This window comes from Triticum dicoccoides, chromosome 2A (assembly GCF_002162155.2).
Source record: "Triticum dicoccoides isolate Atlit2015 ecotype Zavitan chromosome 2A, WEW_v2.0, whole genome shotgun sequence".
NCBI lineage: Eukaryota > Viridiplantae > Streptophyta > Magnoliopsida > Poales > Poaceae > Triticum > Triticum dicoccoides.
The window spans coordinates 588,175,129-588,197,950 of record NC_041382.1 but is presented as its reverse complement, the minus strand read 5'-3'; the positions used below and the strand labels follow the sequence as shown (position 1 = coordinate 588,197,950).

Sequence of the window (22,822 nt, the reverse complement as noted above, 5' to 3'; positions counted from 1 at the left end):
GAAGTAGAGAGACAAAGAAGCGGAGGACAAGAAATAAGCTCTACTTGCAGCAAGGAGAGAAGAACGGTAGAAGATATTGCCAGGAAAAGGCATGAGCAAGCTGAGAAGAAGGCAGCAGTTGCAGCAAGGAAGAGGCAAGCAGCAGCTGAAAACAGGGAGAAAAGGAGAGAAGAAGCCGAACTAAATTAGCAGGCAACACAAGAGACAAAAAAGATAATTGCAGACACAATGAAGGCCATAGCAGCTGAGAACAAAGCAAAACGGGAAGCTAAAAAGAAGGCTGAGAGAGAAGAAACAGATGCGAAGAAACTTGCAAAGAGGCAGGCTGTTGCTGCACAGAGAGAGGCTGATAGACAAGTTGTTGCTGCAAAGAAACAAGCTGAGAGGCTAGCTACTGCAGCAGAAAGAGAAGCTGCAAGGAAGGAGGAGATGAGAAGGAAAATTGTTGCTGTTGGTAAGAGAAAGGTTCAGGAAGACCAAGTGTTGCCTAACAAGGCCAAGAGAACATCTATGTTTGATGTATTTAGGTGAACCTAGCAATGCTGGGCTGTGTTAGAATGATATGATGTCTTTTGTTCACTCAGGATGTAGTTCTATCTTCATGTAAGATTGTCAAACTTGCAATGTTGGGTTATGTAACAATTGATCCATACTGATGTCAGTATGTGAGTTTGGATCAATTGTTGATCATGAATTACCCTTCAATGACTAGAACCATTATGCAATAAGCTTCTTTCAATTAGTATCAAAATATTTTGCAATGAGTTTGTTGATCATGAATTATCCTTGAATGACTAGAACCATTATGCAATGAGCTTCTATCAACTAGTATCAAAATATTTTACATATTTCTTGGTCACCAGTGCATGGTCATCAAGCACCAATGAAATCAACAACATCAATGTTGGATGCAACACCAATTTTAGCCAGCGATATTAAATGTTAACTAGCATATGAACAACCATCAATAACATTTAGCTTAACAAGTCACATATCATTACCGACTTCCTTACAAAGCCATTACATCATCTCCAAAAGAGTTTTACATCCTGGCCAACCATTACATACTGACCAAAAGAGTTTTGCAATCTCCATAACAACTACATTCTTCTTAACCTAAACAAGCATTACATCCTGACCAACAAGCATTACATCCTGACCAAGCATTAGCTGACATCATTTCTTCAGAAGGGAGATACCAAACATAACTCACGGCAGTATGACTGATCCCATCATTGCCTTCAAAACCTAAACCTAAAAGTGCATCTGCCTGCTGCTTGGCCATGGGACTGCCTGAAGGCCTCCTGTCATCTATTCCAGCTCCAATGTCTGCAAGCCTAGCCCTTTCTCCCCTTTCTCGAATGAGTTGTCCCCTCCTATCCTCTGCAGCGCCAATTGCATCCACTGCTTCATTCCCATTGAGGAAATGATTGTCAACAAGATACACAATGTACTCCAACTCCTAGTGCCAGAACCCACAAGGACCCTATGTACACCAAATACACCACAAAAGAGGAAAAAATTAAGCACACCATGTACTCAAATCCAACAAAAAATACTTGTAGAACACACAAAAAGATGAAGATCTTACATTCACGCACTTGTAGAACACCCAACCCAGATTTGGCCACTTTAGGTTTTTCAAATTTTCTTTATGCTACTCCAGATTTTGGCATTTTACTTTTGCCACTCTTACCTTTTGACAGTGTATCATAATTGCACAATTGTGATACATTGTCAAAAGCTAAGAGTGGTAAAAGTGAAATATAATTAGTTTGCTTTTAACGCTAACAAGCCCATTTCGAGAAGAATACGCATTTAACTTCAATATACAAAATGAATTTGGGTGGTGACACTGTAGGCGCACAGCTCAGCCAGAGGACAGTTGCTGTCCACGTACGTACGTTTGCTTTGCCATCAAACCTCCATGCATCCTGAGCACAGACAATGATCTTCAGTACTCCTAACTAGCGTCGTTTTCTGATCCAACGAGCCAATGGCAGAAGAACAATCTCGACAAGGACTTTTGGCGATAACAAGTGTCATTTTCTGATCCAGCCAGCCAATGGCGGAGGAACAATCTTTTTTGCCGTTTTCAGCAGCTTTGGCCTCCCACGCCATCTTCTCCGGCGATTCTTGGTAGTCCATTTCCAGAATCCCGGCCGGAGGGCCGGCGTCGGCGACTTTCATTTCGGTGAGTCCCATCAGGCGGATGTCGAATGGGATGCCGCGCCACGTGAAGGGGGGTGGGCGGATGGCTCATTGTCTGCTCCATCTCCGGTCAAGATTATCATGCCAGCCATAGTTGGGTCCGTGGATGCTTCCTCCAGCCTGACGTTCGGTGCGTCCACGTAACTGGCCTCGTTGCCTTTCCTGCTCCGCCCTTTACTCAAAAGTGTCATACATATCTAACGGTTACCCAGCTTCCATCTATCCAGTACTGATCTGATCCGGCTTCCATTTGCAGATATGCTCCTTGTGCCGTGATAGCTACAGAAATCCATGTAATCCATAACCAACCAGTTGATGGACGAGAATAGCACCTGCATACAAGAGTGAACTTTTTATTATCAAATACTCCCTCCGTCCCATATTAAGTGTCGCTCAAATGGATGTATCTAGACGACCGTAGAGGCACCAACACTCCAACAGGAATTAGTGGGCGAAGAGGTTTAACCATGACATGCTTCATGGAGGTGCTATATTAAAGGCCAAATTAACAGCCTACTGAGCAGTGCATGCGATTGGACAGTCAAAGAACAGAATCCTCTGTTGCACAAAGCAGAAACTACAGCGTGTTTCCCTCTGCCAATATCTCATTTAGACAGCACTTAAGTACTCCTGCCTCGATTAATGTGAAATTAGTTAGTACTAGTAGTAGTAGTCATCATCGAAATTACCTTTCAGGCGTTACTCCAGTTCAGTTTCAGGACTAGTGTTTATTTGCTCCAGATGACATGAAAGGTATGATAAGATGATGAGCTTTCACTCTGATTTCTGGAACCCCTGCATCAATTAATGTGAGAACTTGAGAAATCACAGAGGATTCTCCAGTTCAGCTCAAGAGGCCTGCGCTCTGCAAGTGCAAGTGGGAATACGCTATCAGATTACATAGGCCTACGGCACAGATTACAGCAATAATATGGGATTCTGTGGACCCCTATTACTAGTCAATAACAAATGCAGTAGACCTTATCTCTCTTGCTTTCCGCCTTCTCTTTATCTAAAGTCCATCAGCTCCGCAGGCATATTCCTGTTATGATAGAAAGATTAGGGCACTGTATTTCACAGATCACAAATTCAGAAAGTTGCAAGGGCAGTTTGGATGGTCATCTCAAAGAGAAAATGCATCTTTGCGGGTGTACATAGGAAGCTACGTTGAGATCATACCCTCAATCCTTAGAGATCATATTCTGTTAGGCAAGCTGGGCGAGACGTACGGAGTACGACGAACTTCGTCGAAAATTAGCTAGCAGCACATGCGCGATATGCATCGCAATCAGTGTCTGTTGAATGAATCTTTGAATTTGGCGAGGAAGCTTGTATCCTGACAATAGTCACCGAAGAAGCTTTCAGTTTAATGGTATATAAAAATTAGTTAAGTGACAGAATGTCGCTGACGATAGCATGATATGAAGGATGGCAATATTATATAATTATAGGAGCAGGGAATGACTAATTTTCAGGACCAAAAACAAAAGAATTTATAGGTTCACCTATTGGATAGATAAGCAAAAAATGCATTTGAATTTCAGTTTCAATGACACTGTAAGTCCAGCACAGATATAGTTACTGTTCAAACTTTTATGTTGGTTTTTCGAAAAGAAAAATGGCTGTGCTGAAATTGTAATTTCAAACTCAACTGCGGGGCCTTAGTCACATTATGCCTGTTTGAGCATTTAGTCCCCTGGGCTAGATCTCGATTGAAAGACCAATGAACAATCATATCAGAGAATATATGAAAACAAAAAAATAAAGTCAATACGCCACCTCATCATCATCTAAACAACCACTCTAGTTTTTTAAGGATGAACTAGGCTTGGTTCTGTATTCTAGATGTCGGGATGCATTGAAATAAACCACACACCTGTACCACTAATTTGCTTCAAAAGCCACTACTCGATAAAAGCACTATCAAGAGACAAAATATTAAATTAGGAGACGGCAATGAACAGGTGTCGATAGAAATCCGTAGCCACTTTATATCGTTGTGGTATGATAATATTCCCAACCAATCATGGTCGAAAAACCACTTTTGCCATTCATATTAATTAGTAGATCATGGCTGCAATACCGATAAAATAAAATCATTTCTAGTATGTATGCTCTAACTTGTATACAGCAGCGAAATATAACACGGAGAAGTACTTGGTCTTTTGATGCTTACTTATCCCATTTGCCTAGAACTATTATTGAGGAAGAGGGAGGGAACTTTCTTGTTGAGCCTGAAGAACAGTTGTCAATCTGAAAGACAAGTCAAAAAGGCAATCAACTTTTCATTAGGAACGCATCATGTCTACGGTTCCAGATATAGGGAATAAGAAAGCGTGGCCATCAGATTTTATTCCATCGATGTGGAATTGCATTGGACACTCCTTCAATTAGTGTAGGCTTAGAGTGGACAGGCCTAAATATTTCCAGTGATGGCGACCAATATCATACTCTACCTTAAAGTTAGATTCCAAGGCGTCTGGAGCTCATAACTCCTGATATCATGAATGCCTTCAGCACTTTGATTGTTAGTATATATACGGCATGCACCTGCACTCATCAGTTCACCCAAGTTCACATCTCAAACTAAGTTAGCCTGTCCAGAGCCCAACCCATTCTTACTCAACCCCCGAAGGTTGTTAATCTTCACTAACCATGTCAAGGGAGGCACTTGCCATAGGACATGTTGTTGGGGACATTTTGGACCCATTTGTCAAAGCAGCATCACTTAAGGTTATGTACAACGGCAAGGAACTAACCAATGGTTCTGAGCTCAAGCCGTCACAAGTAGCAACTGAACCAAGGATTGACATTGCTGGGCGCGACATGAGGAACCTTTACACTCTGGTAAGTCCACAGCTACATCATTTCTACAATGAACAATATTAAGTTTGAGGAGGCCTATTTGGGTTGTAGCCAAAAAAAAGTGCTTAAATTGCACAGGTTTCAACATCACAAGTCAAACTCGGCTTTACTATTTGTGTCTTCTAGAAAGTAGTACGCAATCTCACATCCATAACATCAGCTTTTCAAGTCCGCGCACTTCAGTTGTTACCTGTACGTACATAACACTGAGAGCAAAGAATCTCAACGTTCCGTAATTTGTACAACCTCATCTATACGGATTGAAAAAGAACTTTGCACTTACATTTCTTTATTTCATGTGAATCCTATAGAGATACTATTCTACTTACTTTTGATAGGGTCTGCACATATACCTGCATCTTTTCATTCGGTGATGACTGCGAATCAAAAGTATGCACGTCATCGAGAAGTACAAGAATATTAATCATCATGACTAGATGCGGCAATAAATGCTTACAATTATGAATCTACATGTTTTGCTTACGTCATTTAGGTGCTCTAGTCACGATACTACCACTGAAACTTACAAAATAATAGCCTTACAGTTACTATTTAACATTGCCCTCTTTTTATAATTCAATTAAAATTTGTCTGAAAAGCATCAAGTTATTGGATATCTTTGTAGTGGATATTTTCTTAATACTGTTCTAGAAGGCAACCCGTCTAGCCCACCTAAAAACTAGGGCACCTCCCACCTAGCCCTTCCTAGCCAAAATATACCGCCTAATTGGCGATTATGCACTAGGAACAGGTCTGCCTCCTGACTAGCATCCAGTATCTTGATGGGCACAGCTTCTTAGTTACAAGGCAAAAGTACATTTCAGAAAGTGAATATCGATCTGTCTGCAGAAATATCATATTTTGCTTCCATGTTAACTAGTATGGTCTTAAGATAAGAACATTATTCTCCCTAAACTAACAACCTAACTTGATATTAGGTGATGGTGGATCCTGACTCGCCAAGTCCAAGCAACCCAACAAAAAGAGAATACCTTCACTGGTAAGACCTGGAACATCTCATAACTAGTAGAAGTTACTGAACTAAATTATTTTTCTATGTGTACAATGTAACACCTCGAAACTTAAGTGTTTCTTATGGTTATATACATGCCACAGGTTGGTGACAGACATCCCAGAATCAACGAATGCCAGTTACGGTGGGTTCTTCATGTTCTTTTTCCTTTACTAATTTGAATGTTTTAATGAGTTGAACACTTGCCTAAGATTCTAAAATAAATGTACATTGAGCTGGTTCAGAAGTACAGATGAAATTAAGATTTAGCTCATTTTATTCAAACAAAAGTACATCATCGATGATTACTTAGGGATAAAAACTCGAGATGACAACTATAGAAAGTGCTTAGGATGCAAAGTTAGGACAAAAGGCATCTAAATAGCATACCTGGTTAGTAAGCAGCACATTGTCGTGTCTTTCACATCAATTCATGGCAGAAATTTCTTCGAATTTACGTACTAGAATGAACTCACTTTTTTTAACATGTTAGCACACATTTTGTTACAGGAAATGAAGTCGTCAGTTATGAAAGCCCAAAACCAACTGCAGGAATACATCGCTTTGCTTTTGTACTCTTCCGCCAATCTGTCCGGCAAACAATATATGCACCAGGATGGAGACCAAATTTCAATACAAGAGACTTCTCCGCACTTTATGCTCTTGGACCCCCTGTGGCAGCAGTGTTCTTCAATTGCCAAAGGGAGAACGGATGTGGAGGCAGGCGATACATTAGATAAATATGGAAGCATTATTACCCATCCTCTACAGGCAGGATGTTTAACTAAAATGTGAGAACATAAACAAGGTCCACATCGCAAAGCAATAGTAAATGCTGGACCGTTTCATGTATCTTAGTTAAAAATTTACATTGCCATGTATGCAAGCACTAGGGTGCTTTCAGAATGAATTTAACTACAGTCATGCAAGTACTATACAGGGTGCTTTCGGAGTGAATTTAACTTACAATGTCACCTTGAACAACAGTTTATCTTCTTCTTTAATGAGGAATATATAATTATGACATATCCAACAACTGTCTCTGTCATGTTAAAAAGCAGATGCCCTTCATCAACTAACAAGTTGAGTGAAAGATAGCAGAACAAAGAACTAATGATGTTTCATACTCCTTCAGAACACTTCACCTCCTAGGCTTCAGGATAACTTCAGAGGCGAATAACAGTTAACAGGCATGTTTACAAGGCTGGTATATTCTGCATCGCTCTTGGCGCAGTTATGTGCAGGGTAGAAACTCTACCAGTCTCAACTCAATCTGATGTAAAAGTTTCAGCAACTTTTTACCTCACCTTGTATAAAACGGTTACAAATTAGTCTGGGTTTGTACCAGTGCCTTTTAAGGGTCAGAGTCCATTCGTCCATCCAGGAGTTCTGATGCTGAAATTCACCATCAATCATGTTCAAGAACTGAAGAGGGGCAGAATACTCCAAGAGGCACCCAACAAATGGCTAATATTCATTGTTAATCAAGTCTGGCTAACTTTGTACTCCACTTGGCTGTTCAGATTTTTAACGCCAGAAAAGCTTCATAAGCACAAGAGCAACAAACAATGAAATATAAATGTGCAGTAGTCATTCCAAGGTTAGATCTGATCACCATTCACCCACAGAAATAGGTGTAACCAGATGATGCTAACAATGTGCAATTATTACTAAAGTTGATATCCAGTCCCTAGGACCAACTAAATCAGTAGATATTTTCTGAATGCATGAGATCAAATCTCCAACGGAAACTGAGAATCTGCCTGAAGAATTACAGCCCATCCAAATGTATTTGCCTCATTAGCATGAAAAGCGTTGCACATATCGCATCCATATCTTGATGGTTCGTCTGTCCAACTACAAATTCACTGGTCTTACCATTCACCTCAATCAAACTGGATCCTGGCTCCTTCCACAAGCCTTTTGCACTCAACAGCCCTCTCACCCTCTTTACATCAGTCCATCTATCATTCAGAGCATATAAATTTGAGAGGAGTACATAAACCCCACTCCCAGAGGACTCCAGCTCATGGACATGCCTTAGAATCTGCTGTGAGAACTCTACACGCCCATGAGCTTGGCATGCACTCAGCAGGGCTCCCCACGTGGACACAGCAGGCGTCATAGGCATGACCTTAATTAAACCATATGCTTCTTGGATGAGCCCAGCTCTGCCAAGAAGATCAACCATGCAACCGTAATGCTCTTCCCATGGCGAGAGCTTGTACGAATTTTTCATCAAATTAAACAACCCAAGGCCTTGTTGCACCAAACCTGTGTGGCAGCAAGCACCAAGGACGATTATAAACGTGACTTCATTGGGGGGCAAGCCTGAAGCCACCATCCTGTCAAAGTACACAAGAGCTTCCCTACCATGACCATGCAATGCGAACCCATTGATCAACGCATTCCAAGATGATACATTCTTGATGGACATCTTATGGAAGATTGAAAGAGAAGTTTCCAAGCACCCGCACTTTGCGTACATATCAACCAATGATGTCCCCACATGCACGTCCCACTCGATGCCTTTACGCTCTATATATTTATGCACCCACCTCCCAGACTCCAGCGCGCCTAAGCTCGCACAAGCTGAGAGGACAGTGGAGAGAACAACCTTATCTGGCTTCACCCCTGATGTCTGCATCCCATTGAACAGCTCCAATGCCTCGCTCGGAAGCCTGCAGTGGACCAAACCACTTATCATGACCGTCCAAGATACAATGTCCCTCACCAAGAGCCTGTCGAACACCCGCCTTGCAAGATCCAACTTCTCGCACTTGACATACATATCTAGCAAAGCATTCCCAACGATGAGTTCCAGCCCCCTCTCCCTCTTAAGACACCGCCCGTGCACGGCCTTCCCAGCGTGCACAGCCCCCAGCCTCCCGCACGCGACCAGCGCGCTAGCCAACGTCCCCTCGTTGGGCGCAACGTCCATCTCGCCGAACACCGCGAGAGCCTCGGCGAACCTCCGTCCCCTGACGAACGCGGACACCAGGGCGGTCCAGGACACGACGTCCCGCCCCGCCATTTCGTCGAACACCCTCCTGGCGTCGCCGCACTCACTGCACGCGCCGTAGAGCGTGACCAGCGCGTTGCGGACGGGGAGGCGCCCCAGGAACCCGCCCCTGGCGGCGACCGCGTGCGCCTGGCGGCCCTCGCGGAGGCCGCCGCCGAGCCGCGCGCACGCCTTGAGCGCGGCCGGGAGCGTGTACCCGTCGGGCCGCCCGGCGTCGCCGCCCGCGGCGAGGACCGCGAAGGCGCGGAACGCGGCGGACGGGTCGCCGGAGAGGGTGAGGTGGGATATGAGGGCGTTGAACGGGTGCGCGCAGCGCGGGCGGGGGCGGAGGCGGAGCAGCGCGCGGACGGCGTCCGCGGGCGCGCGCGTCGCGGAGGCGAGGTGCCTGGCGAAATGCGCGAGGACGGCGGCGTCAGCGGCGAGGCCCGAGGTGAGGAGGAGGGCTTGGGCTGCGGGGAGCGAGCGCGCGGGGAGAGGGCTCGGGGCCGCGAGGATGGCGCGGAGGGTGGGCGGCATACGAGAAGACGAGAGGGAGATTTCAGGGGGTTGAGTTTTGTGATCGCGGCATGGAGTAGCCTCGTTCCGTTTAGAGAGGGCACGTCCTGCACACATGTGCATATGAACCCATTTTTTTAATAACGGAAATATTTGTCCTCAAACTGGATAGAAAGAGATGTATCTAGAACTAAAGTACATTTAAATACATCTTCTTTTATTTATTTTGATGACAAGTATTTTTGGATGGAGGGAGTACATTTTAAACACATTTTAAAATGTTAAAAAATTAAAAAAATCACGCATACATCTTCGCAATATGTGTGTGGCACAATTTTTTGTGAGAAAAATCTATTTTTTTGCCTCAAAAAAACAAATTCCAGTGCTTCTAAATAACGTTTCACGACACATTTTTTTGCCTTTTTTACACATGTCAAAGAAAAATTTGTTTTTCCATGAAACTTTTTGCGTGCGCATAGAATGTGAAGATGTGTGCGCGAGACTTTTTTCAAAACAAAAATTGCATTTAGGAATAAGTTTTTCAAAGTGGGTTCATATGCCCATGGATTCATCCATGCACTTCTCCGTTTCGAAACGCATTTATTTATATCGTGTCGGAATACTTTTTTTAGATCTTTGCACTTTTGTAATCGAAATATTTCTCATAAAATTACAGTAGTACCCCCTCCGTTCTTAAACGCAAGTCTTTTTAGAGATTTTAATATAGACTACATACCAAACAAAATAAGTGAATCTACACAATAAAATACGTCCTTATACATCCATATGTACTCCCTCTGTAAACAAATATAAAAACATTTTAAATAACTAAAATAGTGATCTAAACACTCTTATATTTCTTTACGGAGGGAGTAGTCTATATTGAAATATTTAAAAGACATATATTTAGGAACGGAAGGAGTACTATTGTGAATATCATGGGTTCAATTTGAACTGTTGAGTTTGTTTCTCCATTCCGTTTCCGTAAGTTTCCCTTTTAAATTCAGCCCTACCTTCTATCAAGATTAATGGAGTAACTCAAAAATACTATTTCATGAGGCAGCCCTAGCAAAGAATCCGCCACCCATTGTTGCTGTTTCACAACACCCTTGCGGCTTCTTTGATTCAAAGGAACTTTGTAGGATCAAAATCCTTGGGAATTTTTCTTATGTTTGTCATTTGATTCATAAGATTTGATTTTTTTAAAGGATTTATTTGTACTGCATTTCATAGGAAATATAACATCCACTTTTTCTGCTCCCGTGTTCTGAAATTTCCGCTAGAGGCCCATAGGATGGAAAAAATAAGTTCAGCAGAAACTTCAATGCATAGGTTACTAGTTCATGACATCCGACTCAGATTGTAGGACTTCGTTGCCTGTTGATCAAAAACATTCTTATATTTTGGGATGGAGAGAGTAGCAACTACAATGCCTGCACCCAAAAATGGTACAGCCGATCAATTCTTCAACCGTAACATACATCTGCAACACAGTTCAAATTACCCGAATTTTGCACTCTTTTGCCATCTTTTCAAAACACAACTACTCGGTAGCTCATTCAGTTTTGAGCTTCTCAGCACTAGGTTAATATGGCGGCACGGGATTCCTACCGACTCAAATAGCTTGCAGGAGCAGTTGGCCGTCATGGTGATTGCGTCCCAGCGCACCTCCCTAACTTTGTCGGAGTCGTCACCACCGATGGCCACAGTTTTCACCCCCTCGGTTTGTGCCATGTCTTCGACAACGCAATGGTCTCTAGCAGCGACAATCTCTTCTTGGAATCTCTCAAACACCTCATGTGTGAACACTACACTTCCATGCTTCTCCAATCCCCATGGTGTTATCAGTTGAGGCGTCGTATGGGCGCTCGTGTGATCTGCATTCGATTCCTCTTGACGCTGGCACTCTAAGGCTGCTTCAAACCTAAGCCAAAACTCAACCAAAGAGAGCTTCTGGTTGATGAAACAGTTGAAAAATGACTTTGCGCTCTTTGACCATGCAGTGCTTCTGAGAATGCCTGACAGATGGATATCCGTCGAGTAGGCCAGAATCCATCTTTCACGGGCGGAATACCTTTCAGCCAGCCACTGATTGCCCTGCAACCCAAAGTCGGAAATTATAGACTCCCATTTTGACTCAAACTCGAACACAGTTTCTGACCCCAAAACACATTCGTTCATCCTTGTCTGAAATAGAGGGTTGTTTCTAAGAGATGGTTCAACCTTCTCGGGCATTCTTTCCAACATCTCCAACATGCACAACCTATGGGTGGTGGCTGGTAGAACATTACTGATCGCAGCCTTCATCCTATCATTTTCCCTAGTTACAATAGTTTTAGGAGAGACCCCTCCCATTACCCTTAGGAAGGTCTGAAACAGCCAGGCATACGACTCAATCTTCTCATCAGCTAGGAATGCAGCACCGAAAAACACACTTTGCAGATGATGATTGGTCCCAGTAAATGGTGCAAAAATCATGCCGTGTTGATTCAGTGTGTTTGTACAATCAAAAGTTAACATATCACTGAAATAAATGTAGTTTTTCCTGCTTGTGGCATCAGCCCAAAATACATGCACCAACATACCCTGGTCATCCACATCACAGTCAAAGAAAAATGCTGAATCCTCTTGCTGCTTTCTACATAGCTGGGCCACAAATATCTGAGCATCTTCATTCTTAATTTTACTACAAAGATCATGATGGTATTTCTGCAAGTCTCTCTTTGTGCAACCCACATTGTCAGACCTCCCCTCACTGACATGATCAGGCTTGTTTGCCTGGGAGGTGCATGTGCTTGCTTTGCAATGCGTGGATACTGTTGGCTTCACCTTGTCACTCAATTGACGATTCGATCTAATCAAGTGACACTTATCAGGCGGCACAAATCCATGATTATGGTGCTCGATCCATGATGTAATTTTATACTTGTTATCAGTGCACCGCTTCACAATAATACGAGCATCACACCCACATCTGGTTACCTTTCGTACCTTTCTCTTCCTAGAGGGATCATCAACGCCCATACATTTCTCGGACCTGAAACCTTCCCTTGAGCACATGAAGCGCTTCCACTGCACCACCTCGTTATTCAGCAACTTACGCTGCCCAACACGTACTGAAAACCCACAGTGATGTGCATATGACTTGTAAAACTCCTCCACAGAACCAATGTCTTCAAATACCATCCCTACTGATGGCTTCAATGCCTCGTCACATTCAGGCGCGAGTGAAGACTGCAACATCAGAAAGCCACTACGGGTAAGTACCATGATGCATAACCTAGTAGTGTCAAAAGGAGAACATCAGGCAAGCCATTGTACTCACAGAGAGAGATACGTACGCTTAGTTTATTCTTTGCCTTCTCACTAACTCTTCGCTTTGATTTAGTCACTTTATCAGGTAAAACAAGTCCATGATTGTGGTGCTCGATCAATGATGATACTTTATATGTGTTACCACTGCACCACTTCACAACAATATGGGCATTACATCCACATCTAGTCACCTTCACATTTCGCTTCTTTCTCTCACTAGAGGGGTCTTTACCTTTGTCGGACCTGAAGCCTTCCCTTGAGCACATGAAGCGCTTGAATTGCACTACCTCCTTATTCAGCAACTTATGCTGCCCGACACGCACCTTAAACCCGCAATGACGTGCATATGATTTGTAGAACTCCTCCGCAGAGCTGAGGCCTTCAAATGCCATCCCTAGGGACGGCCTCAACGCCTCATCGCACTCGGGTATAACCTTTTCCTTCTCGCTAGCTCCACGGTTCGATCTAATCAAATGAAGCTTATCAGGTGGCACAAAGCCATGATTGTGTTGCTCAATCATCGAGTGAATCTTGTAGGTGTTACCGCTGCAGCGCTTGACGTAGATATGCGCATCGCAGCCACATCTGGTGACCTCCCTCTTGCGCTTCTTATTCGCGGCTTTAACATTCCTTTTAACCTTCTCCGACCTGAACCCTTGGCTCGAGCACATGTAGCGCTTGCTCTCAACCACATTGTCCACCACCTTCTGCTGCCCGACACGAACCCCGAAACCAACGCGGTGTGCGAACGCCTTGTAGAACGCTTCCACGGCCTCCAGACCTTCAAATGTCATCCCCAAAGCAGGCTTCCATTCCTCAGCACTCTCGGATGTTGAAGTCGAACACTGCAACATATGAAAGAGAAAACTCAATACAACTACAATGCACAACCGCTAACTCGGATAGAAAAAGGCATTCCTGAAGAAAATAGAAAAGGGCAGGAATTGCCTCATGCTAATACTCACAGGCTGAGACATGCTTGTAGCATCTCTCTCCGGTGTACCAAGACGGCCCTCATCCAACGGCAGCGGGGAGTTTATCCCAGCGAACGGCTGAGCCTGGACGATGGTTACGGATTCCATCGCTGGGTCGTCGCCTTAAAAAATTCCCAATGTCAGCGAGCCAGGTTCCAACAAGCAAGCAAGAGTGAACATGTATGTCCGGTGTACAGCAACACCAGCTGATGCGAGTACCTGAATCGGCAGAAAATGCGCGAATTGTAGGATCCAAGGCCCCCGTATGCCGTAGCCCTTGCGGAGATCCGAGGAGACGGCAGGAAACGCGGAAGGCGAGCTTCTCCTCTTCTAGGGTTGGGCGGCGATTGGAGCAGGACGGTCCGTCCGAGCGCCGGCGACGGCGGCGCGGAATGGAGGTCGATGGCGCGGGCCCAGGCCGTGCGGCGCGCGGGCGCGAGAGAGGCGGTGGCGACCACGGGGCGTGGGCGTGGCACGGCGGGGAGGGCCTCCTTCTAGGGCGCGGGTGACGCCGGCGCCGGGGGGCGGGTGCGAGTTTCGCATCCGGGGCCGTGGTTTTTTTTTTTCCTGAAGGAATAGGCAAGCCGGTTTCCCTCAAGAGAAAAAAGGAATAGGCAAGCCCGGGCAAAAACGGTGCTCCAATGGATAGTAGTAGGAGTCAATTGCACCGGTGGTGTTAGAACTTGTCGTGAACGGTCACTTTGGTGGTAGAACTTGCGGCATACATCAAACTAGTGTAAAAACTTGGCTTGGGCGTGCAGATACGGTACAAATCGTGTTTGGATACGAAAGCGATGTTGACTAGGCTCACTTGCATGGAGCAGGGTCCCGCTGTCAGCCACCAGATGACATGAGGCCTGTTATTTTACCAAAAAGAAACTCAAATTTTTTATCCTCACGAACTAGCCCCTGGCACGTGTCAAAATGTTGGCCATATGGGTTCCATATGTCAGCCACACATAAATTATATAAAAAAAATAGCGCGACTGCGAATCGAACCATGTAGATTTGCTAGCTTCCGCCAATGGTTAACCACGGCTAGACTTTCTTGTTTTGACAGGATACGTCATGTATATATCCTTCACGTCCTATGTGGGCTGCACTTGGTGGGACCCCCATTTTGCAGTGTTATTTTTTATAAAATCTATTTATACTATAATCATGTGTTATAAAAAATATACATAGTAGTAAAGTAAATTAAATTATAAAAATGAGCACCTTATATGCATAATATTTTATTAAAACTGTGAACATTTCAAACATATATGAGCATTTATTGAATATATAAAACATAGAAATTCCATTTCATGTTTTGTGAATTATGCAAATTATAATGTGAATACTTTTGTAATCTATAATTCGAATATATGGATGCAATTTTAAATAATAAGTGAATAATTTATAATTTAATTGTTTACATATATATATACTCCCTCCGTCCGAAAATACTTGTCATTGAAATGGATGCATCTAGATGTATTTTAGTTATAGATACATCTATTTTCATTCATTTTGATGACAAATATTTCCGGACGGAGGGAGTATTATTTATAACATTTGATTATAATTTACATATATTATGTAAACTTAACAAAAGTAATAGTGCAAATGGGCCGCATGAAGTGCATTCCCTTATAATATTTAACAGGATATAAAAAAATTCTTAAAACATGAATCAATCAATATTTTTTGAAAACTCTGAACATTTTTTAACTTATATAAGCATTTACTGAAATATAAGGAAAAATATAAAATAAATTTGACATATTTTATTCAATATGCATATTATTGCATGAATATTTCTGTAATTTATAATTTAATCATAGGGATAAATTTTAAATTAATACGTCAATATTTTATAATGTGATTTATTTTATGTATATTACTTATAATATAGTACTAGATTTTACTTATATATATTCTACAGCTTTCTAAAAAAAGAGTGCAAAATTGGCTTTATTTGTATTGTTTTACAGTTTAAAAACATTTTTGTAGTTCATAAATATTATTTTAGATAGATGCATAATTCTAAAATAATACGTGAACTATTTTCTAAAGAATTTCTTCCGTTTTATGTATTATATATACTGCAAGAATAATTAAACTTTATTTTTATTAGTGAGATTAGAATTTACATACCTTTACGTACTTCTAAAAAGACAAACTCCAGGAGCGACTTTGTTCTACTACATTACAAAGGACTTACGAACTATAGGTGTGATGACGTTGTTGGTGCAGTGGCTATGACCGGTTGTTTTCCACCTACTCCCTCCGTTTCAAATTACTCGTTACAAAAATAGATGTATCTAGAACTAAAATACATTTAAATATATCTATACATGCGACAAGTAATTTGAAACGGAGGCAGTATATGATAGCAAGTTTGAGTTTTTCTTTCAAATTTCCATATTATACTAACAGGCGGGACGGGCTTTCGACAGAGACGGAAAACATGTCAACACTCCAACATGAGAAGGAGCTCTTATGTGAAAATAAAAAATAAAAATCAAGAGTGTTTTCGTGAAAAACAGACACACGCCCTCCTTCCTCCCTTCCTGTCACTGACAGCGGGACCTGCACTATGCATGCGAGCCTGGTCAACGCCGCTTTCGTATCCAAACGTGATTTGCATCATATTTGTACGATCGAGCTAAGTTTTTACACCAGTTCGATGTATGCCGCAAGTTCTAGCACCAAAATGATTGTTCACGACAAGTTCTGGCACCACTGGTGTGATTGACTCTAGTAGTAGACGTAAATTTTGTAGGGATAGGGCGTGATGTAAAATAGGTCACCAATTTGCATCATCTTGGTGGTTCGAGCAAATGCAAAAACAGTCACGCCCAACCGTCACGCGAAACATTCATTTCTTCATCCCGCGCAACCGTCGCCGACAAAACCCATCCGCCGCACCCCGCCACCGCAGGATCCGCACCTTCCCCGCCCCGCGTGACCCCTAAATCGGCCCAATTCACCGCCATGCAGCCGCATCGCCCGATTTTGACGCCGCATCACCTCTGCAAATACCCCCGTGCGCAGTCCTCCAGGCGGGATCCGCCCTGCACAGTTGTCTGCATCAACGCCGCACCCCGCGTCTCTGTCATGCCAGCGAAGCCGCCGAAGGGCAAGACAAGCTGCAAGGGGTGATGTTTTGTCCCTCCTTCGGTGTGGAGTTTCAGTGTGACAACCATCGCTAGTGGCTCGGCACCTTCACGACTGTGGAGCTTGTTGCGCGTGTGTGCGACATCATCGCGTGGCGTTTCGGGCGGCCGATCCATGAGATGATCTTTTAGGACATCGAATCCCTAGAGCGGGTGGAGTTCATCGGGCTGAACAATGTGGACATATGGCCCCTCAATGAGAAGAAGAAGAGGGGATCCACATTGCTCTCGGCGAGGTTCGCGCGGGAGAATCTACAGTACGTCAAGTATGAGTTGGAGTTCTTCTGGAAGCGCGGCCACGAGAAGAAGAAAAGGCAGGTGAAGCAGGAGAACGAGGGTGGCCCTTGACGGTGATCAGGATTGAGTCCGACGAGGATGAGGAGGAGCTCGATTGTTCTGACGAGGAGACCATCACACTCTGGAACTCGATCCAGAGCGACCCCAAGTCCAATGAGTAGTTTATGTTCAGGGTGATCAAGTAGTATCGATATGAAGTAGTCATTGCAATGTTTCTAATATGAACTATGTTTATGTTTGAAATGTTTGAAATGAACTTGGTATCTTTGCACTTTTGTTTGTGTGAATGAACTATTTTTACATCATCTATTGGAGCACTAGCGGTGTCCTATTGCAAATCACCTATTGAAGTTGGAGGGTTTTGTGATGTAGAAAGGCACCTTGGTGCCCTCATCTATAGCCCTGATTGGATCATGGGGTTAGAGCTAGTTTGGGTTAGTTGGAGGCTCAAATAACCCAAAAGTATTCAAACAGGAAGGGTTAGAGTGGGTTAGTTTCATCTAACCCAACTATCTCGATGGAGAGGTGCTTATTTGGGTTAGAGTGGGTTAGAAAATAACTCTAACTCTAACTGTGTTAGAGTATCCAAACAGGGCCTATTGGAGATGCTCTAAGAGTCTAAGGTAAGAAGGGATTCAGTCAGTGAAACTGACGGCATGTCCCAAAGTAAAATTAACAGGCCAATTTGCCACTGCTCCAAATCAGTTGCATGATGAATCGCTACATAGCAGGCAGGATCTGTATCGTCTTAAAAAAAAAGAGGCAGGAACTGTATGAAAACTATACCATCAGAATTTGCAGAAACATCACATCCACACAACAGGATTCCCGGGAGAAATGAAGTGTAACTGCAGGCATCAGCTCAGCTACAGACACGCTTGCTTCAGTAGTAGTACAAAGAGTTTGCTGAAACTACACATGGAAATCAATCAAACACATTCCTCCACTTCACCCTTGTCTGAAATACAGGGCTGTTTCTAAGAGATGGTTCAACCGTCCCAGGCATTCTTCAGGTGATGATGGTCGACTCCAGTAACAAATGGTGCAAAGATCATAAGATGCCGAATTAGATTCAGTTTCTCCTACTTGCGGCACCAGCCCAGAACACATGCACCGGCACATGGCCATACAAATCTCATCTCTAGACAAGACGAACAACATAACAATATCTGGAGGGAAGAACACATGGCATTTCTGCCGCACGAGTCATCCCTCCTCATCCTGCGGATCTAGCTATCGCCGTCGCCGATGGCCAGCATCGGCAGATCAGCCCGAGCAACGTCCGGGGCGCCGACAGGGGGCAGAGGCGACGCCTCGATCGCCTCGGCCATCGGCTTCTTCCCTATCTTGAGGGTGCTCTTGACCATGTCCCCGACGGACTTGAAAGGGTTGGTCAGCTTCTTCTGCACCGCGAGGAGGAACGACACCTCGTTGAACTGCCACGCGGCGATCATCACCATCACCGTGCCGAGCAGGATGTGGGTGATCATGTTCTGCCTCTTGATCTTGCCCAGGTCTTTCGCCACGTCGCCTGGCCCCGCCTCCTCGCCGCTCTCCGGGTGAGGATTGATGGAGCTCGGTTCGGCACCGTCCGGATCGACATCGTTTTCCAGCGAGTCCAACTGTTGAAATAATTCAGGATTTGCGTCTCAAGAATGATGAAATGAAATGAATGCAGAATGTCTGGTAATTGCAGCGGCAGATGCAATCCAATCTTGGGACCAAAAGGTGCATCTGCAACCTGAAACAATTCAGATGTACAGGAAGAAGCGCACACATAGATAGATACCTTGGAGAGCAACGAGGAGAGGAAGAGATCCTCCTCATGATCCATGGCGCCCTCTTCCCCTTGGTGTCGCTGCTTGCCCCTTTTCTCCTCCAGGAGCCCATGAATGGCCTCCTGCAGCAGCTCCACCTTCTTCCTCCTTTCCTTCTCCCCACCACCACCACCACCACCCCCGGCGTCTCCTCCGGTGGGCATGCCGACGCCGATTGAATGGGACAAGAGCAGACGCGCAGGAACGGCTGAAAACGAAAGAAAACAGAGGAAGCTGCACGCCCCTTTCCCAATTGGAGGAAAATTACACAAAATTCATGTCGCTATCGTGGATTCAGATTTCAGAGGGATCCTTCGGGCCCAGATAGGTGTTTCTAGGCTCCTGCCAAACGGGCGCTGCAACTGGCAATCCAGGCGACGGCGAGATGAGATCGCGAGGTCTGCGGCTGCTGGCGGACAGGGGGTGAGGACGGGGGATCCAAAAATGGCGTAGCAGCGGCAGCGGCGGCTGGCCGGAGGTGGCCTTGACGACAGGGCTAAATACTGTACAGTTCGCATGTGCGACGTGTGGCGTGGCGACCGCATGGGAACTCGTGTGCGAGCCACATGCTCCTCGCATCGTGCTCGATCTCGATCTAGGGGCCTCTTTTGTCCGACGACGTGGCGCCACGGGCAGACGAGAGCAAGGATCTTGAAAAGATTCGTGTGCTCTGGAAGAAATGTATTTTTTTTGGAGGAAAAAATTTCATTACTCAAGGAGGCCTCTCAGCCTTAACCAAGTTTAAAAGAAAGTCCGACCCTCCTGCGAACCAGACTGCCGTGCGGGGGTACTACGCCCATACGCACCCAACACATGACTAGCGTTGTTCTGCCAATGGCTACACTGCGCAAATACAACCTCTCTAGCCTCAAGGGCTGCTAGACTGCTAATCTCTTCAACGAGAGACCGGTGCTGCGATCTATCTGTTGTGGGTGCTTTAAGCATCGCCACAGCCTCCGCACTATCCATCTCAACAATGATAGGCATCGTCGTCCTGTGTAAGGCAAGGTCTAGGCCTTCTCTACACGCCGAGAGCTCCGCCTCCAGCGCACTCTCACACGTGCGAATTTCTCTGCACGCGCTATAGATGATATCCCCTCCATCATCTCGAAGGATCATGCCTCCTCCTGCTGCTCCTGTGGCTGCAACAAAGCTGCCATCTGTGTTAAGTTTGGCCCAGCCCGCACTAGGGGGGGCCCAACTCGGCCGCGCCGTCGCTATCCTGCAGGGCTGCATGCCCGGCCGGCCATCACAAACCACCATCTTCCCCTTCTTCATATTGGCATGCGAATGTTGCTGGATGCATAATAGTGAAGTAATGTAGCCATGTAAGAATCGACGAGAGGCCTCGGCAGGAGGTGGCGGTTTGTCATGGGTAATCTCATTGCGGACATGCCATACTCTCCACATGATCATGAGGACCACCAGCCTCGCCGTCTCATCCAGGGGTTCCAACAAGGCGAATAGCCACTCTGGCCTCGTGTCCCGGATGGTCTCCACCTTGGGTATGTTCCAGTCCATCGCCATGAGTCTCCATAGCTCCCTTGCCAGTGGGCACCTGCAAAGCGCGTGGAATCCGTCCTCGCGTTCAACACCACATAGGGGGCAGAAGGCAGTATCCTCGAGGTGCCGTGAAGCCTTGTTGGCCCAAGTAGCAAGTGAATTTGTGACAACCCTCCACGCAAACACGCGTACCTTAGGGGGAGCAGGGCACCCCCATATGATCTTTCTGATGGCGCGACGACCATCCGGTGCCCTGCTCATGGCGGTGGCCAATGGACGCTCGCGCTCGTCCATTGCCAAGCGGTACGCGGATCGGACGGTGAAGATACAGTTCTTCTCCGGCGCCCAGGCGATGATATCGTTGGTGACGCGTGGCGAGGTCCGGATGCTAGTGATGACGGCGACATCCGCCGGCAGGAAGTAGCGCTGTAGTAGGCCGGTGCGCCAAGAGCCCTCGCCGTCGAGGAGCTCGGCCACCCTCCGCAGGCGGCAAGTGCCCTGCTGAGTGATGGGCTGAAGAGAGGGCTCCCGTGGCAACCATTGGTCCCGCCATATGCGAATGTCCTGACCGTTCCCAACACGCCATATGATGCCCTTTTTCAGGAGCTCGAGGCCATGTTGGATAGCCTGCCAGGTCGGGGAGGAGTTCCCTGAGAAGACCGTGTCCTCAAGGCGTCCATCATGGTAGTATCGGGCCTTTAGCACCTGCGCACACAAACTGGTGGGTTTAGTAAGCAAACGCCAGGCCTGCCTCGCTAGGAGAGCCTGGTTAAAAAGGCGGAAATCTCTGAACCCCAGACCACCCTTGCTTTTCTGCGCCTGGATCTTTGGCCAAGCAAGCCAGTGCGTCTTCCTCTTGCCCTCAGAGGCGCCCCACCAGAAGTTGCGAACCATTCTATTCAGGTCATCACAGACTGATATAGGAAGCTTAAACATACCCATAATATAAGTGGGAATAGCTTGGCCAACTGCCTTAATCATGGTTTCCTTACCGGCGAGAGAGAGAGGGTGTCACCCCAAGCAATAATCCTCTTCAATAACCGAGATTGCAGATTCTGAAATTTACCTCGTGACATGCGTCCTTCGGACGTTGGGAGCCCTAGATATTTCTCCTTAAAAGTGACAGTACCTATGTTTAATGTAGTTTTCACCGCCTCCTGTTTGTCCATAGCACAAGCTGAACCAAAGAAAGCACTACATTTGGCCGGATTAATAAATTGTCCGGTGGCATTAGCATACGTGTTAGCACTTCCTGGACCTTTTGGGCTTCTTCCTCCTCTGCTTTAAAAAACAATAATGTATCATCTGCAAATAGAAGATGAGACACCCCTGGAGCTCTGCCGCACACTTTTAGTGGGGTAAAGTTGCCTTTTTCTTCTCCTTCTTTCAAGAGAGCAGATAGACCGTCAGCCACAAATAGAATAAAAACGGGGACAAAGGATCACCTTGTCGTAGCCCACGCGATGGTGCGAACGATTCCAGAAGGGTTCCATTGAATTTAACTGTATATCTCACCGAGGTGACGCAAGCCATAATCCAGTCCACCCACCGGCGAGCGAAACCCATCTTTTTCAACATTCGCTCCAAGAAGATCCAGTCCACTCTATCGTATGCTTTGGAGAGGTCCAGTTTATACGCGCAGAAACTTTTATTTGGGTCTTTCTCCTGCTGAATAAAATGAAAGCACTCAAACGCAATCAAAGCATTATCAGTGATCATACGTCCAAGGACAAAGGCGCTTTGCTCAAGGGAGATAATATCATCCAGAATAGGCCTCAACCGGTTTACCAGACATTTTGCCACCACCTTGTAGATGATGTTACATAAGCTGATTGGGCGTAACTCCGTGAGCCTCTCTGAGTTATCCACCTTCGGGATGAGAACAATGGACGTGTTGTTCACCCCCTCAGGCATAATACCTGTCCAGAAAAATTCCTTGACCCCTGCAATTACTTGTTCTCTCATCACGTCCCAATTGCGCTGGAAGAAGCGCGCGGGGAAGCCATCCGGACCCGACGCCTTTAGCGGTCCAATCTGAAACAAAGCATCGGCAATTTCCTTGTCTGAAAACTCTGCACACTGTCCATCATTCATGCGATCAGACACACGTGGTTTAATTAGATCAATTACTGAATCCGCACAAAGAGAGG

At 45.3% G+C, this 22,822-nt stretch overlaps 4 protein-coding genes and 1 long non-coding RNA gene across 5 annotated transcripts; 1 reads left to right on the top strand and 4 right to left on the bottom strand.

Annotated features, from left to right (window-relative positions):
* Positions 1–1,611: 1,611 nt before the first annotated feature.
* On the bottom strand, positions 1,612–6,583 carry LOC119355550. The gene is made up of 6 exons (XR_005171613.1): positions 6,479–6,583; positions 4,388–4,464; positions 3,391–3,547; positions 3,192–3,253; positions 2,901–3,076; positions 1,612–2,543 (listed from the first exon to the last, which is right to left on the bottom strand). It is a non-coding gene; the product is annotated as an uncharacterized LOC119355550 (long non-coding RNA).
* LOC119355549 (protein FLOWERING LOCUS T-like) lies at positions 4,750–7,042 on the top strand. The gene is made up of 4 exons (XM_037622367.1): positions 4,750–5,058; positions 6,015–6,076; positions 6,193–6,233; positions 6,599–7,042. The coding sequence occupies exons 1-4, from the start codon at positions 4,867–4,869 to the stop codon at positions 6,826–6,828; spliced, it is 525 nt and encodes a 174-aa protein (XP_037478264.1). The 5' UTR covers positions 4,750–4,866; the 3' UTR covers positions 6,829–7,042.
* LOC119355548 (pentatricopeptide repeat-containing protein At4g38010-like) lies at positions 6,670–9,159 on the bottom strand. Its single transcript, XM_037622366.1, has 2 exons — positions 7,056–9,159; positions 6,670–6,776 (listed from the first exon to the last, which is right to left on the bottom strand). Exon 1 carries the CDS (start codon positions 9,120–9,122, stop codon positions 7,860–7,862), a length of 1,263 nt encoding a protein of 420 aa, XP_037478263.1. The 5' UTR covers positions 9,123–9,159; the 3' UTR covers positions 6,670–6,776; positions 7,056–7,859.
* Positions 9,160–10,987: 1,828 nt separating this feature from the next.
* Positions 10,988–14,450, bottom strand: LOC119355547 (protein FAR1-RELATED SEQUENCE 7-like). Its single transcript, XM_037622365.1, has 4 exons — positions 14,114–14,450; positions 13,886–14,016; positions 12,947–13,765; positions 10,988–12,839 (listed from the first exon to the last, which is right to left on the bottom strand). The coding sequence occupies exons 2-4, from the start codon at positions 14,000–14,002 to the stop codon at positions 11,106–11,108; spliced, it is 2,670 nt and encodes an 889-aa protein (XP_037478262.1). The 5' UTR covers positions 14,003–14,016; positions 14,114–14,450; the 3' UTR covers positions 10,988–11,105.
* A 3,736-nt stretch (positions 14,451–18,186) lies between these two features.
* On the bottom strand, positions 18,187–19,645 carry LOC119355546. Its single transcript, XM_037622364.1, has 2 exons — positions 19,142–19,645; positions 18,187–18,974 (listed from the first exon to the last, which is right to left on the bottom strand). Exons 1-2 carry the CDS (start codon positions 19,331–19,333, stop codon positions 18,582–18,584), a joined length of 585 nt encoding a protein of 194 aa, XP_037478261.1. The 5' UTR covers positions 19,334–19,645; the 3' UTR covers positions 18,187–18,581.
* Positions 19,646–22,822: the final 3,177 nt, after the last annotated feature.

Coding starts and splice junctions, on each gene's coding strand:
- LOC119355549 (XM_037622367.1), top strand. CDS start 4,867: ATGTCAAGGGAGGCACTTGCCATAGGACATGTTGTTGGGGACATTTTG. Junction 5,059..6,014: donor TGAGGAACCTTTACACTCTG/GTAAGTCCACAG, acceptor ACTTGATATTAG/GTGATGGTGGATCCTGACTC. Junction 6,234..6,598: donor ATCAACGAATGCCAGTTACG/GTGGGTTCTTCA, acceptor ATTTTGTTACAG/GAAATGAAGTCGTCAGTTAT.
- LOC119355548 (XM_037622366.1), bottom strand. CDS start 9,122: ATGGCGGGGCGGGACGTCGTGTCCTGGACCGCCCTGGTGTCCGCGTTC.
- LOC119355547 (XM_037622365.1), bottom strand. CDS start 14,002: ATGGAATCCGTAACCATCGTCCAGGCTCAGCCGTTCGCTGGGATAAAC. Junction 13,766..13,885: donor CTACAAGCATGTCTCAGCCT/GTGAGTATTAGC, acceptor CATATGTTGCAG/TGTTCGACTTCAACATCCGA. Junction 12,840..12,946: donor AGGCAAAGAATAAACTAAGC/GTACGTATCTCT, acceptor CTGATGTTGCAG/TCTTCACTCGCGCCTGAATG.
- LOC119355546 (XM_037622364.1), bottom strand. CDS start 19,333: ATGCCCACCGGAGGAGACGCCGGGGGTGGTGGTGGTGGTGGTGGGGAG. Junction 18,975..19,141: donor TCTCCTCGTTGCTCTCCAAG/GTATCTATCTAT, acceptor TTATTTCAACAG/TTGGACTCGCTGGAAAACGA.